This window comes from Oryzias latipes, chromosome 12 (assembly GCF_002234675.1).
Source record: "Oryzias latipes chromosome 12, ASM223467v1".
Lineage (NCBI taxonomy): Eukaryota > Metazoa > Chordata > Actinopteri > Beloniformes > Adrianichthyidae > Oryzias > Oryzias latipes.
Genome location: NC_019870.2, coordinates 21263784 through 21279124, shown reverse-complemented (window position 1 = coordinate 21279124; position 15341 = coordinate 21263784). Strand labels below are relative to the sequence as shown.

Sequence of the window (15341 nt, the reverse complement as noted above, 5' to 3'; positions counted from 1 at the left end):
ACCTCACACATCCCATCCCCGTCTTTCTCAGAGACAGGAGCGCGCAGTTTTAGGCTCGGCAATTCACAGGTTTACGGGTGGTTCAAACTCTGTGAAATAATAGATAATAGTAAACTGATAGTGACAGATTTTTCTGTCAAAGATTTTTCTCTCCAAGCACCGCTACTACTGCGCGCCTCTGGCATCGCATCGCGCCTGAGAAGGACTGGTCTAATGAAAAAAAAAGTATAATTAAAGATTTGTCTGCGAGCCATATGAGACCATCAAAAGAGCCATAGGTTCCCGACCCCTGCCTCAGACAGATCAATCTGGTTAGATTGTCAGAATATAAATTGATTCATTGATTTAGTTGATTAATTGTTATACACATACCATACCATTATAAAATGTAAAAATACAATAACAAATGAATTATCATTGAATTCTGGCATATTAAAGAGGTCAAAACAAGGCTGATTTTAATATATGACAAAAAACAAGTAATTAAAGCTTCATAAATTAGGTTTTTAAAACGGAGTAACTGCATCTAGGCCTTACATAATCATCATAATAATGACTTGTCTTTGACCCTGTATTTAAGACCCTGTATGAAACGTTGTGAAACATAGTTCCAGTCAAATCCCTAAAAAGACACATTGTTCTTTGTTGATAAATTAGCATTATACATATTGCCACCTTAACATGTTAATGCTTAAAGAAAAATATTATGTATTTATGCTTTTGCTGAATGCTGAGGTTATGATGTGTTGAATCTTATTTATTGTTGCATTGTCTTGGGTTTCAGGCACAGAAAGAAACACTCTGAACCTCCCAAATGTTTGGCTGACCATCGTCCTGACATCCCTCCTCTGCATCCTTCCTGTGGTGGCTTATCGCTTCATTTTAATGCAGATTCGACCAACCATTAATGACAAGGTAGTACAGGAAGTATTAAGGGATAAAAAACATACATATCTTTCTACAAAGCCTCCACAAGCAGACTGGTCAAATACAAAGTTATTGACCTTTTATTGTGTTTACAATTTTTTTACTAAGTTCGTTGGGGGCTAATTAAAGACAGATAATAAATATTCTACTGTAAGACATTAAATTAAAGTATTTTAAGACCCACTCCAATGAAAATTGTGTCCTTGGTGTTTTAAACATGTATTTGTTGCACTTTTATGATGATGGAGTACATGTACAAAGAAAATTAGGCTTAAAATTGCACTGCATGTAAACAGAAAGCTCTCAGTAATGAGGAGGAAAAGGGGAGGGTGGTGTCCCACCCCCAAAACTGAGGTGAATTTCTAATGAACTACTGCCGCTCCGCAGAAAGTGTCATTAAAAACAACAGTTTTTTTTCCAACGCTTTAGAATATTTCTCATTGGTAACAGTACTGTAATGGTTTGGTTTTTGGGGAGCTTAAACTCTTTTTTTGGCAGATAACAAAAAGTTTTTTTTTTTTTATCTTTGTCCTTATGTTTGTTCCAACAATCAGTCCCATTAAACTAAAGTTGTTTAAAGATTTTGAGAAAGGCATAATATTGTCTGAACTATTAAAATCAAACACTGATGAGTAAATTCCCCTCATGTACGTAAAATTTACCATTTTGTTTACCTTTTCCCCCACCAGGTGAGACACAGGGCACGAAAGGAGCTGCCGCCGACACCCTCTCTTCATCGACCAGTCCGACGTGTCAGCACCCGTCGGTCAGGCTACGCCTTCTCCCACTCTAAGGGTTATGGTGACCTAGTGACTTCTCAGAGGTTCCTGATAATGCGACCTGTGAAGAGTCAAGCAATGCGGTTCTCTCATATAGCCCCAACTGAAAGTTAGGTGGAGCAACACCGAACCATAACCCATGAGCCTTGCAGACGTTCTAGTGTTATCACACTGAGAAATGATAAGGTTTCCTCTGACTGGATTCACTGACCTTTTCAAGCTTTCTATAATCCAACAAAATAATTTTTAGGTAATTGTTCCATCCATGCCTATACATGGTTTATTATCCAAGAGTGGTGTACAATTCCATTTACAGAAGCAAAGTCTATTTGATTTTAATGGGACAGCTGAAAATAAACTCCCTCACCTATTTAAACAGCCTTGTCACAGCTAATGATTACTTTTAATAATTTCACTTAAAGACCCAAGAAATTCATCTTTTGATCTGTTTTAAAAACTTTTTAATAAGGATTATGACCTTCTTAACCAAAATCATATGACTTGTGTTGTATCCTTGGACATCGTTTCTGCAGAGTGGCAGGAGTTCATTACAAAGTCTAAGGCTGTGGGGGGGTTGTGTTGATTTCAATTATCATTTGTATTAAAAAAAAAATGTTATAAAAAGAAACCTTGTTCCTTTTTTTAGTGATTCATTATTTGAGTCCTTATCCTTTTTTCATGCATATATTTAAGAAGTGTTGGTTTGTCTGTAGATCCGGCAGGTTTCTGTTCAGCATCACTTTTAACCAGCGGTCCCCAACCCCAAGTAACCCACGGACTGGTACAGGTCCGTGGGTCATTTTGAGAGTGGGTCAAAAAAAACAAAGCTACATTTAATTTACAACACTTCTTTTTTGCAGCATGAGTGTGGGAAATCACACACCATCCAGACACACTTCTCCGTTTTGTTCTGTTTATTCAATTTCTTGAGAGGTTTAGACAGTAATGGCTAGATGCTGGTTTCATGGTGGAACATTACATAATATTCCAACAATTTATCACAAAAAATACAATAAATATATAACATCAACAGTTAAATTCATGGTTCCAGAATTAACTCAACTTACAAAATTAATTATTAAAAGTTAACTTCATAATTACAAGTATTCATTAAAGAGGTTTATTAATAACCACGGCCACATTCCTTATATGTCCGTATCCAGTGTTTTCATTATGTTTATTCTCAGCCATGGATCCATGCATTCAATTTTCACAGTATTCCATTGAAAGACATGGGAGTTATAACAGTGTTCCACTTTTGCTAGCTCGCCACGGACACGATAAAACTTCCGATTCCAATGAAAAAATGTGCAAGCTAGCTAAGATCGCAATGGTTGCGAATTCGCCACGCGTATGCTATTCAAAATCTTCAACTTCTAATTCCAACATTTTGTTCACACAGCACATTGCTATGGATGCCTGAGAAGTTACGAGACATCGGTAAAAATCCCTAGGACGGGTTTTTGTTTGTGTGTGGCGCTGAAGGGGCTTTTTAAAAAATATGCAAGATGGCATCCTTTTCCCAAGGTCAAAAGTCAACGACACTTCTGTGGTGTTTGTAGACTGGAGCTGGCAGCAAGTGCGGGCAATTTCATGATAATCACTCAAACAAAAGTGTTGTTTTCCCATAACAAGGGAAGTTTGCCAAGCCGTAGGTCGTGTGGCCATCCCATAATGATTTCAAAACTTTCTTGGCATAACTCTAACATAATAAATATGTTTTATAAATAGCAGTTCTCTTAGACAGGTGCGCAAAAAAGTGGGCATGGAGCATATGCGTGGCATAGGGGCACCCAGCCAAAGAGAGTGCCAAACCGAAGTGGTGAAAATTATTTATAGTCTATTTTTTTTATTTCACAGCTGTTTGTGCACATATTTACATGATCAGAAACACATCGTAACTGATTGGGCGCCACAGCCGCTCCTACCTAGCTCAGGTCTTATACAGAGAGCGCAATCGAACGTGCTGGAGCGCACTCTTGCGAGGGCGCGCATCTAACAGTTTTTATTTGAATTGTCTGATCATCTGATTACAGCGCATTTTAAATGAAAAGGCAAAAGAAAAAAACAATCTAAAAAAAAAAAGATCGAAACAGAAAACGCAAAAGGGAAAAAGATGTGGTGTGAATGAAGAAAAGTTTCTCTAAATCAGGGGTGTCAAACTCATTTTCACCAAGGGCCACGTCAACATAGTGGTTGTGTCATGATTCGGACGGGAGTTCAGAATGACCCAGATGCTGGAACCCAGAAGGAGGCTAGGACTCAAGGGTAAGTTGAGAGTGCGGAGAGAGTTTACGATTAGTGAGATGCGAGCGTGGTCGGCTTGATAATACCTGGGGGCTTGTTGGAAAATCAGGTCACATTGCAGTAGGAACCCTCCACAGGCAGCAACATCCCCGAACAAAGGTTCCGGCTGTAGTCGAACATTTTCCGGGGAAAACGGGGGAGCGGAAGTGGCATTGTTGCCGGAAACAGCGGAGGAAGCTCCGGCGGCGAGATTAGTAGTTTGGCCGGTCAGTTCCATTAGAGCAGGGGTCGGGAACCTATGGCTCGCGAGCCATATATGGCTCTTTTGATGGTCACATGTGGCTCGAAGACAAATCTTTAATTATACTTTTTTTTTCATTAGACCAGTCCTTCTCGGGCGCGATGCAATGCCAGAGGCGCGCAGTAGTAGCGGTGCTTGGAGAGAAAACTATCAGTTTACTATCATCTATTATTTCACAGAGTTTGTACCAGCCGGAAACCTGTGAATTGCCGTGCCTAAAACGGCACGCTCCCGTCTCTGAGGAAGAGCGCGCAGTTGGGGGGACGGGATGTGTGAGGAAGAAGGGGGGGGGGGGGGGGGGGCAGCAGGTGAATCGCGCAGGGATGGTAAAAACGTAAACCCGCTGCCCGTCACTCACTGCAGCGTGTGAGTGTGTGTTTGGCTCCATGTCTGCATGTGATCAGTCTGTCTCACATCTAAAGAACATTCAGACCTACGATCACGTTTAAAGTCTCAACGCCTGCATGAAGCAGAAACTCACCACGTATCAACCAGACAAGACCATCAGCAAAACTACCACGAATCATTAGCAACAGCATAACGATGTTATTAAAAAGAATCCACAGTCTTATTGTACTTTAAAAGTGTTAAAATTACATCAAATGCACACATTCATTTGTATTTTTAGTTTTAAAAATATTGTCGCGGACTGAGTTTAACTTGGCTGTTGGGCCTCGTTAAAAGTTCTGGAGTTCATGGAACGCATCGATCAAGCAGTGATCTGATTGGCCCTCAGTTCTGTCGCTCAGCCTGTTGTTAGGGGGTTTGGACCAATGGGGTTCAGCTATGGGCCGAATAAGGGAAATGGGAGGACTGGAGCGGGAGCAGGGGAATAAAAAGTTGAGAGAAGCGCTCTCGTCTCGGCGGGCGAGAATAAGGAGTTGCTGAATTAATTGTACGGCGTTTGTTAGGGGTCTGCAGTAACCAGAATAAAGAACCTTAAAAGAGGTTAAGTCTCCATGCCTCAGTGTGGGTAAGGAAGACTACATTATTGTGGCTCTTTCAAAATTACATTTAAAAATATGTGGCGTTTATGGCTCTCTTGGCCAAAAAGGTTCCCGACCCCTGCATTAGAGACTGCGTTATGCCGTCGAGACGGCGAAATAATTCCTGCTGGGCAGAAGACATTTGCGTCAGAGAGTCAGCTTGGCGATTCAACAGGTTACCTTGGAAAGCAATGGCGTGACGAAGTCCTTCCGGGTCAGCTGGGTCAGGCGTTTGGCCAGTTCGTTCTGTCATGATTCGGACGGGAGTTCAGAATGACCCAGATGCTGGAACCCGGAAGGAGGCTAGGACTCAACGGTAAGTTTCAAGAGATTTAATCAGAACCAGATCTTGACAGGTGTTTCCCCCAGGGAGAGAGCGGTGGCAGGCTGGAGGAAACTAGAGGAGGAATTTCCTTGAGGGGGAAACTGTGGCGTAGGCGAGGCTTGAACCAAGGCGAGGAGAAGCAGCTGGCTGGAGGTTTCTTGAGGTGGATTGACAGCGGCGTAGGAGGACTGCGACCAGGTGAGGATCCTACAGGTTTTCTTTGTCCTGAAGCAGAGCGAGAGAAAATCATGAGCATAAGGTAACAAGACGTGAGTCAAAAACATGAGCTGACCAGACTATGCACCATAGGAGGAACAACAAACTGGCACCGGCTGATGATCCAGGAGGAGTTTATGAAGGCAGGAGAAGATGAGGTAAGTGGATCCAGCTGGTCGCGTCCAACACAGGAAGGAGGGGGGAGGAGGGAGTAGCTGACAGGGCCATGACAGGTTGTCCTCAAAGGGCCAGATATAACTTGTACATGTAACTAAATGTAATGAAAAATAAATGTAACTACTCAATGTTAAATAACTCATTTATTTATTTATTATAATTTTTTAAAGGGACAATTACAGTTGCATAGAAAACATATGTTTGCTTGTTACTTTAGCATAAATCCTTTAAAAATTTGATTCTGTCAGGTTAGGTTATATTGACAGTGTTTAAGTCCTAGTGTTTAAGTCCTAATGTATACACTGCAAAAAACCACCATCTTAATTCAAGAAAAAAGTACTTGTTTTTAGTAGAAATTGACTAGAAATAAGTCAAATTATCTGTCCATGCAGCTAGTAAATTTTACTTAACAAGATGTCTTGATTTAAGTAAAAATATCTAAGCCATAGTAAATCGGTTAAATCTTGAAATTAGGCAAAAACACTTATTTTAAGCAGTAATTTAAGACAAAAAAACTAGAAACTAGGATATAGGAGCTTGATTAAAATTTATTGCCTACTAAAATTCAGAAAATACATCTTGAAACAAGCTGTTGCAAAATATATTTTTTCTTGTTTCAATACTAAAAAGAATGAAAACAAATTCACTTTTCTATTCTTTTATTCAACTTACAAACTGAGATTTGTGATACAAATTTACCCAAAGGCACTAGGAATACAATTATTTCTTTAACAACACAATTAGAATACTCATCTAAACAGACATAAACATTGACCTGCAAAAGCAGTTTATCTTCCAACTAATTCTTTACTTTAATGCTCTTTCATGTGGTGGTGATGTCCCACTTGTGAATTGTATCCTGAAGGATCTCTGTCTGAATGACAGAAGGGTGGCCACGCAATTTGTGTAGGTCAGATGTAGTGTCTAACAATATGCCATTTAGAAAATCAGACCCTCGTGAAGCTTTTCTTTTTCAAACGTCACTGGCATCAAACCAATAGCAACGATTCATCTGCTGCCATTGAACACCAAGACTGGACTTGACAGGCCTCTCTTCTGGATGAAGACGTTTGGATCTTCTGTTGACTATAAAGCAGAAAAAACGTTTTTCCTTTAGTATCTCCAATGTAGTAATTTCTTTATGTATCTGCTTAGGGCAAAAATAAAAATTTACCTCCTGAACATGCAGTAAAGCTTCACTAGCACACCCCAGTTTCTTTGATGGAGGTGCCACTTGGGGAAAGAGAATGGGAAGGGCCTTCACCAGAGCAAAGTTGGCTTCCACTGAAACACAATAAATTAAATTTTTCTTCTTGAAGAAGAAACACATAGAACCTAGTGTTTTCTGAGAAGAAGCATTCACGCATCTAACTACATGTATCAAAAAGGCATAAACTTACTTTTATCCCTGTTGATTGGTGGCTTTATTGCCTTCTTTCATACTCTGTAAAATGACCCTGGCGCAGCAATCCTCCCATCACATTCTGACTTCCTCAATGAATTCATCATAGTGGGGAGCAATGACTCTATGCATTTCTCTAGGCACCTGCAACGACAAACCAAGTGATGAAAAATATATATACATTTAAAATTTTACTTTATACTTTTTACATAATACTTACATGATGCAGTTCTCTGGATAAACATCCACGATGGATGAAGCTCTGGTATCTCCTCTTATGGCTCCACAATCAATGTAAGCTCGTTTGGCCTGAAACTCCAGATCAAAAAACTGTTAAGATCAGCTTGGGCTTCTACTTTTTGGACATTTCCTGCAGAGTTTTATAATGCCTAGCTTGTACTTGCAAACTATCCTTATTCACTAGAAGTGATCAAAAATTGTGTTTTAATTTCTGCCAACAATAGTAACTCTCAAACTTAAAAATGTTAAAGTCACAATTTTTAATAACAGCAAGTTTTCATTCTAACTTTAAGATCATCAAGCATACATGACAAACAGTCTTTCAAACTGGCCGATTTGGGTGGGAAACTGCCCAATCTAGCAACCCTAGCATAAAACTGAGTTACAGTTGAGCAGTATTGGGCTAGCAATAACTCAAGTTAGCTTACTACAATAACATACTTCTTAACACTGAAATACATTTTTACTAAACAAAAAATTAATTTAACATATTTAAACAGAACCAAAATCTCATTAATTGTATTTTAAAGTATATTTATGATGTATACAGGATACTTACAAAAAAGTGACGGAGTAGCTAAAATAGTGCTAGCGCAAGCTAGCTAGTTGCTCCGTTGGCCTGCTTCTCAAGATGTTTAAACCCACTTTATAATCTTTACCAGCTGCGTGGAGCGTAATGGTGATTTATTCTATGTCATATAATTTAATATAGCTTACCTCCTTTTATCTTGTCTGCCGAATATTATATTCCTAATTGTTTTTCTTGTTCGTCCTCGTCATGTTCTGGATCATCAGATGTACGTCGCAAATGTGACAAAATGGCGCTGGGTCGGTCACAATATAAAAATACTCAAAGGGTATCCCAAAAATGCAATAAATAGAATTAATTTTTTTGTGTTACACTTCCTCATGCCATCATTATGAAAATAAATAAGTTATAAAACAGCATATAACGTGTTGGCTCTACTAGTTTATCTTAAGCAAGTCTTCTGAACATATTAATCCCCCTTCATTTGGTCACAATGGACTTTTCCATTTTTGCTTGTACCCGCCGGAATGTTCCATTGAAAAATTACGACAAAACATGAAAAATACATATTTTAAAAGATCAACTATTCTACGTAAACCTTGGTTGATATAACAAATACCTTCTTTGATTAAGGAAGATAATCATTGTCTGATTTGTACAATCTTTCGATTCAAAATAGATCTTTGCACAAAATAGTTGGTATTGCCCAAACCAAGCGCGGTAGAATTATGATTGCATCATCTGTGGATTGCAAAGTACTGTTTATAATTTAAATTTAAATCAGATAACCATGCTGTTAGAGTGAAGTGGCTTGTTCTCAATATTAACAAATATGTATGTGAAAGGTCACTAATTATCATTTCTGCGAATAAAACAATACTCACTTTTGGACCTACACAAAAGATTTTGTGGTAACAATGGATTGTTGACAAGACAGACAACATTGTATTGAAGCCAGGTTTACGAAACACTGTTTTAACAGAGACCTTCTTGCTTATGAACTAGCTATACCTAATTTTGCTTACGTTTATAAATGCTGAAAACAAGCTTGGTTATCATATCATTTCAAAATCAGTGTTTTGATCAAATATAATGTTGATGACAATATTGCAGTAAAAAACAAAAATACTTATCTATTGTTTATCCTATAAATATTGGATGAGCTATTGAACATCAGTATTCACGTACATTTTTGGATATCAGATAATATGGTTACATCTAAAATAAACTTAAGACCTTAACCTGTGCTTAAATCAGGTCTGCAGTATTTTTTCTTGTTTTGCATGGAAAATGATTAATTTCTAAATTTACAAACTGATCAAGAAAGGTAATGCATATTTTTGTCTTAAAACAAGTTTAATAAACTCAAATTAGGACGTTTTCCTGTCCTTAAATCAGGCTTGCATTTGGAGATGTTTTACAACAATAAAGAAATCTATTCTATTCTGTTACACCACTAACTGATATCCAACACAAATATAATTCAACATTAAAAATGTTTCTATTTTTACATATACTTTAGTTGCTTTTAAAATCTTCCTAACAAAACGCTGTTAGGAAGATTTTTGTGAAGATTTATGTTTTTGAAGATTTTTGAAGATTTATGTTTCTCTCTATCCTCACAACACAGTTGTGAGGGTAGAGAGAAAGACGCGAAAAGAGAAAAAGAATCAGGACAGAAGGAGGACAGAAACAGGTTGGTCTTCTGGTAGACATTCAGCACAAAGCCAGTTAATACCAAGTCAGTCCTTTTTAGCCCTTGTGTTATCTCAGATGACCCCACCCTTACGTTGAGGTGTTCTCCCTACCATGACAAAGGTGGATAAAGCTGGAAAGATTTCATGTAATCCATGGACACCAGTGAGGTTCACAAATCATTGAAGAAAAAAGGTTCAGCGCACTGTCTAGTGGGTCTAGATGACACAATTCCCAATGTTAAAGTGCCTGGGATAGCACAAGGGTTACTTACTTCATAAATAAAATGTGGTTTAGCAAGATGTTTAATTTGTTTAAAACATTAAATAATTCTTGCTTGGCCGTATGATTTAGTGGAGAAAACACAGGCAAGAGGTAAAGGAGACAGACATGAGGTTGGTGATTCATCTGATATCTAAGAGAGCAGTGATGACTTAAAGTTTGGATCCTCTCCTCAAAGTCCTCTGCTCTGGTGACTTATCCTCGGACTCCTCGCCAAACAACCACAAACTATAATAAACACTTCTCTTGTCACTACTCGTGTGTGATCTTTCTGGGTTCCAGCGCTTGGGTCTGTTCTCGTAACAGACAATCATGACAAAAGTAGGAATAATTCAACTATTGAAGTCACAAAAACCTAGATGCTTATTCTGGTTTAAACTCATGCTGACCACCAAACAAGTGCAGACATACAGTGGTGGACAAAATTGTAGGTACCCCTCAGTTAAAGAAAGAAAGTCCACAATTCTCACTGAAATGAATTGAAACGTTCAAAAGAAACAATAAATTCAAATGTATTGAAAATTAAATAATCAAAATCAGCCATTACTTATGAGTTGTTGATTAACAGAATTAGAAAAAAAACTACTAATGAAATAGGGCTGGACAAAAATTATGGTACCCATAACTTAATATTTTGTTGCACAACCTTTTGAGGCAATCACTGCAATTAAACGGTTTCTGTATTTGTCAATGAGCCTTCTGCACCTTTGACAGGTATTTTGGCCCACTCCTCATGAGCAAACTGCTCCAGTTGTCTCAGGTTTGACGGGTGTCTTGTCCAAATGGCATGTTTCGGCTCCTTCCACAGATGTTCACTGGGATTCAAATCTGGGCTCATAGAAGGCCACTGCCGAACAGTCCAACGCTTTTCTCTTAGCCATTCTTGGTTTTTTTTTTGGCTGTGTGTTATGGATCGTTGTCCTGTTGGAAGACCCATGACCTGCGACTGAGACCAAGCTTTCTGACACTAGGCAGCACATTTCTATCCAGAATGCCTTGATAATCTACAGATTTCATTTCACCTTGCACAACTTCAAGACACTCTGTGCCAGATGCAGCAAAGCAGCCCCAAAACAGAAATGAGCCTCTTCCATGTTTCACAGTAGGGACAGTGTTCTTTTGGTTGTATGCTTCATTTTTGAGTCTACGAACATAGAGCTGATGTGCCTTACCAAAAAGCTCTCATCTGTCCAAAGGACATTTTCCCAGAAGCTTTGTGGCTTGTCAACATGCATTTTTGCAAATTCCAGTCTGGCTTTTTTATGATTTCCTTTCAACAGTGCTGTCCTCCTTGGCTGTCTCCCATGAAGTCCACTCCTGCTCAAACAAGGACGAATGGTGCGACCTGACACTGATGTACCTTGACCTAGGAGTTCACCTTTAACCCTTGTGCTATCTCAGATGACCCCAGCCTTACGTTGAGGTGTTCTCCCTACCATGACAAAGGTGGATAAAGGTGGAAAGATTTCATGTAATTCATGGACACCAGTGAGGTTCACAAATCATTGAAGAAAAAAGGTTCAGCGCACTGTCTAGTGCAGGGGTCGGGAACCTATGGCTTGCGAGCCATATATGGCTCTTTTGATGGTCACATGTGGCTCGCAGACAAATCTTTAATAATACTTTTTTTTTCATTAGACCAGTCCTTCTCGGGCGCGATGCGATGCCAGAAGCGCGCAGTAGTAACAGTGCTTAGAGAGAAAAATCTGCGCCAGCGCTATCAGTTTACAATTATCTATTATTTCACAGTTTGTACCACCTGGAAAGCTGTGAATTGCCGTGCCTAAAACTGCGCTCCCGTCTCTGAGAAAGAGCGCGCAGATGCGGGGACGGGATGTGTGAGGAAGAAAGCAGGGGGTGGGGCTGAGGTGTTGTGAGGACAGGCAGCAGGTGAATCGCGCAGGGATTGTAATAACGTAAAACCCGCTGCCCGTCACTCACTGTAGCGTGTGAGTGTGTGTTTGGCTCCGTATCTGCATGTGAGCAGTCTCTCACATCTACAGAACATTCAGACCAACGATCACGTTTAAAGTCTCAACGCCTACATGAAGCAGAAACTCACCACGTATCAACCAGACTAGACCATCAACAAAACTACCACGAAAAATACTCATCATTTATAAGCAACAGCATAACAATGTTATTAAAAAGAATCCACAGACTTATTGTACTTTAAAAATGTTGAAATTAAATAAAATGCACACATTCATTTGTATTTTTAGTTTTAAACATATTGTCGCGGACTGAGCGGCTGTTGGGCCGCGTTGAAAGTTCTGGAGTTCATTGAACGCATCTGATTGGCTCTCAGTTCTGTCGCTCAGCCTGTTATTAGGTAGTTTGGACCAATGGAGTTCAGCCATGGGCCAAATAAGGGAAATGGGAGGGCTGGAGCGGGAGGGGGGGAATATAAAGTTGGGAGAAGCGCTCTCGTCTCAGCGGGAGAGATTAAGGAGTTGCTGAAGTAATTGTTCGGCGTTTGTCGCGGTCTGCAGTAACCAGAATAAAGAACCTTAAAAGAAGTTAAGTCTCCGTGCCTCCGTGTGGGAAAGGGACACTACATTATTGTATGGCTCTTTCGAAATTACATTTCAAAATATGTGGCGTTTATGGCTCTCTTGGCCAAAAAGGTTCCCGACCCCTGGTCTAGTGGGTCTAGATGACACAACTCCCGATGTTAAAGTGCCTGGGAAAGCACAAGGGTTACTGTCTTTTGAGGTTGTTCTGGGCTCTTCGGAGACAGTTCCAACTATCCGTCTCCTCAATTTGTCATCAATTTTCCTCTTCCAGCCACGTCCAGGGAGGTTGGCTACTGTCCAGTGGGTCTTAAACTTCTGAATAATATGTGCCACTGTTGTCACAGGAACTTCAAGCTGCTTAGAGATGGTCTTATAACCTTTACCTTTACGATGTTTGTCTATAATTTTGTTTCTATAATTTTGTTTCTGGCACACCCCTTTTCACCAAACAGCAACGTGACTATTCGACTCCCTTAAAATAGGCAGACTGACTGATTATGGGTTTGAAAACAGCTGTCAATTAAAGGACATACCTGAGTTTTCTTTTTTTCTTCAGTGATTTGTGATCTTCACTGGTGTCTATGGATTACATGAAATCTTTCCACCTTAATCCACCTTTGTTATGGTAGGGAGAACACGTCAATGTAAGGGTGGGGTCATTTAAGATAGCACAAGGATTAAACTACAAGATCTGACAGGACACTGCTTCCCACAATGCATTGTTTTGCAGGCATCATGGCAGCTCGCCGTCAGCGCAGTACCAACTGTGCTCGCCTGGGATGGCGCCTTGCACCCACCCATTTCTCTTGATATTTTAATGATTGACTATTTCTGTGACAGGCTGACACCAATCTGTCTACAAGGGCTGGGAATCACTGGGCACATCAAAATATGATACGATTTGCGATACATTGCTCACGACAACGATACTATCACGATATGGTGATAATGTGATAATCGATATATATATCGTCTCTAACAACTCACGATATATAAAATTTAAGAAAGAAGAACTTGAAAAACAGTTTTTTAGAAAATAGTTACATTTCAAGTTAAAAACTCAAAACAGAATTTGAGCTAAAATGCCTTTTTAACATTTGTGGCACTTTTGAGTGACAAAATCATTTTTAAGCACAAAACGCACGCATAACGAAAAGTTCTCATTTGTAATCCAAAAATTAGTTTTTTTTTGTCACATTTCAGGTTGAAAAGTCAAAACAGTTAGAAGTAAAACGAAAATATTTTTTCGCACTTTTGGCACTTTTGAGTGAAAAAAATGATTTTTGAGCACAAATAGCTCACAAAAGGAAAAATTATCATTTGTAATTCAAAAAAGCAATTTTTTTGTCACATTTCAGGTTGGAAAGTCAAGACAATTAAAATTTATTTAATAATGCTTTTTTTCACACTTTTGGCACTTTTGAGTGACAAAATAATTTTTTAGCACAAAACGCTCTCAAAAGGCAATTATCTAATTTTTAGTTCAAAAAAGTGTTGTTTTTTGGTCAAATCTGTAGTTCAAAAGTCAAAACAGTTAGAATTGGAGCCAAAATGCTTTTTTGATACTTTTTGCACTTTTGAGTGACCCAATGTTTTTTCCTTTTAAAACGCACTCAAAAGGCAAAGTTCTCATTTGTAGTTCAAAAAAGTGTTGTTTTTTGGTTAAATATCAAGTTGAAAAGTTAAAACCGTTAAAATTTCAGTAAAAATCCCAAACTATCAGAACTGGTGCAGCTAAACCACACCCCATTACTGAAAAGCATACAGGACGATATAACACGCTGGACCAACCTGCCTCTGTCCCTTATGGGCAAGGTAGCCACGGTTAAAATGAAAATCTTACCCAAAGTTAATTATCTCTTCTCAATGATTCCCACACAACCGCCATTAAAATGGTTCAAAACATTAGACTCATCCATATCAAGCTTTCTATGGAACAACAAACCTGCAAGAATTAGTCTAAAAACTTTAAAATCTGCAAAAAGCTGTGGAGGATTAGAACTACCTAATTTCCACAAATACTTTCTTGCAAATAGATTACAATATATCTTAAAATGGTTAAAAAATAATCCAGAAACCAACTCATGGTTAGACTTGGAACAGGGGTTATGTGGAAAGATCAACCTGTCACAGCTACCATTTATTAGCCAAACAGTTAAAAAACAGGATTGTTTCAAAAGCATTAATATAAATGCCACCTTAACAGCCTGGTGGGAATTTCTCAAAATATCAAAATCATCAATTCAACCGTGCAAAATGACACCCATCTGGAACAACCCGGACATCCTTATTAACAAAAAAATGATTCACTTCCCAGCTTGGCAAGCAGGGGGCATAAAACAACTAGAGCACGTAATTATTGATAGAAGATTCATAACTCCCCAGGAACTTCAAGACAAACATGGAATAAATAACTTCTTGGAATATCAGCAACTTAAATCAAGTATTACTAAAAAGTATAAAATTAAAGACGACGATTTAAAGGTGACATGAGTCGATATAGAAGAAGGATTAGCATCTATCATTTTCATAACTCTTTGTATTGCCAAAAAAACTATTTTAATAAATTGGAAAAACAAGAAAAATATAAACATAAGTCAACACAGAAATCTGCTGTTTGATCATATCAGCTTGGAAAAAATGTCAGCCCAAAGCTCAAGTAACTTTGAAAGAATTCAGTCTCTCTGGTCTCCTGTGGTTGACTCCATGACTTAGGGGG

At 38.8% G+C, this 15341-nt stretch overlaps 1 protein-coding gene and 1 long non-coding RNA gene across 5 annotated transcripts in view; one reads left to right on the top strand and one right to left on the bottom strand.

The window, feature by feature from the left end:
* Positions 1-2347, top strand: part of LOC101157679 (phospholipid-transporting ATPase ID) — a 46540-nt gene extending 44193 nt beyond the window's left edge. For 2 of the 3 annotated variants that reach the window (XM_023960804.1, XM_011473228.3), the window contains one exon: positions 785-912. In XM_023960804.1, coding sequence (XP_023816572.1) covers positions 785-805 — 21 coding nt within the window. In that variant the 3' untranslated portion in view covers positions 806-912. Of the gene's footprint in view, positions 1-784; positions 916-1616 lie in introns of those variants that run through there. The other variant, XM_011473227.3, reaches the window with a different exon arrangement.
* Positions 2348-6589: 4242 nt separating this feature from the next.
* Positions 6590-8445, bottom strand: LOC111948390. Of its 2 annotated transcripts, none has more exons than XR_002874382.1 (5): positions 8318-8445; positions 7581-7669; positions 7359-7504; positions 7133-7242; positions 6590-7044 (listed from the first exon to the last, which is right to left on the bottom strand). It is a non-coding gene; the product is annotated as an uncharacterized LOC111948390 (long non-coding RNA). The 2 variants fall into 2 exon arrangements; XR_002874381.1 differs by having other exon boundaries at positions 6591-7044; positions 7581-7675.
* Positions 8446-15341: the final 6896 nt, after the last annotated feature.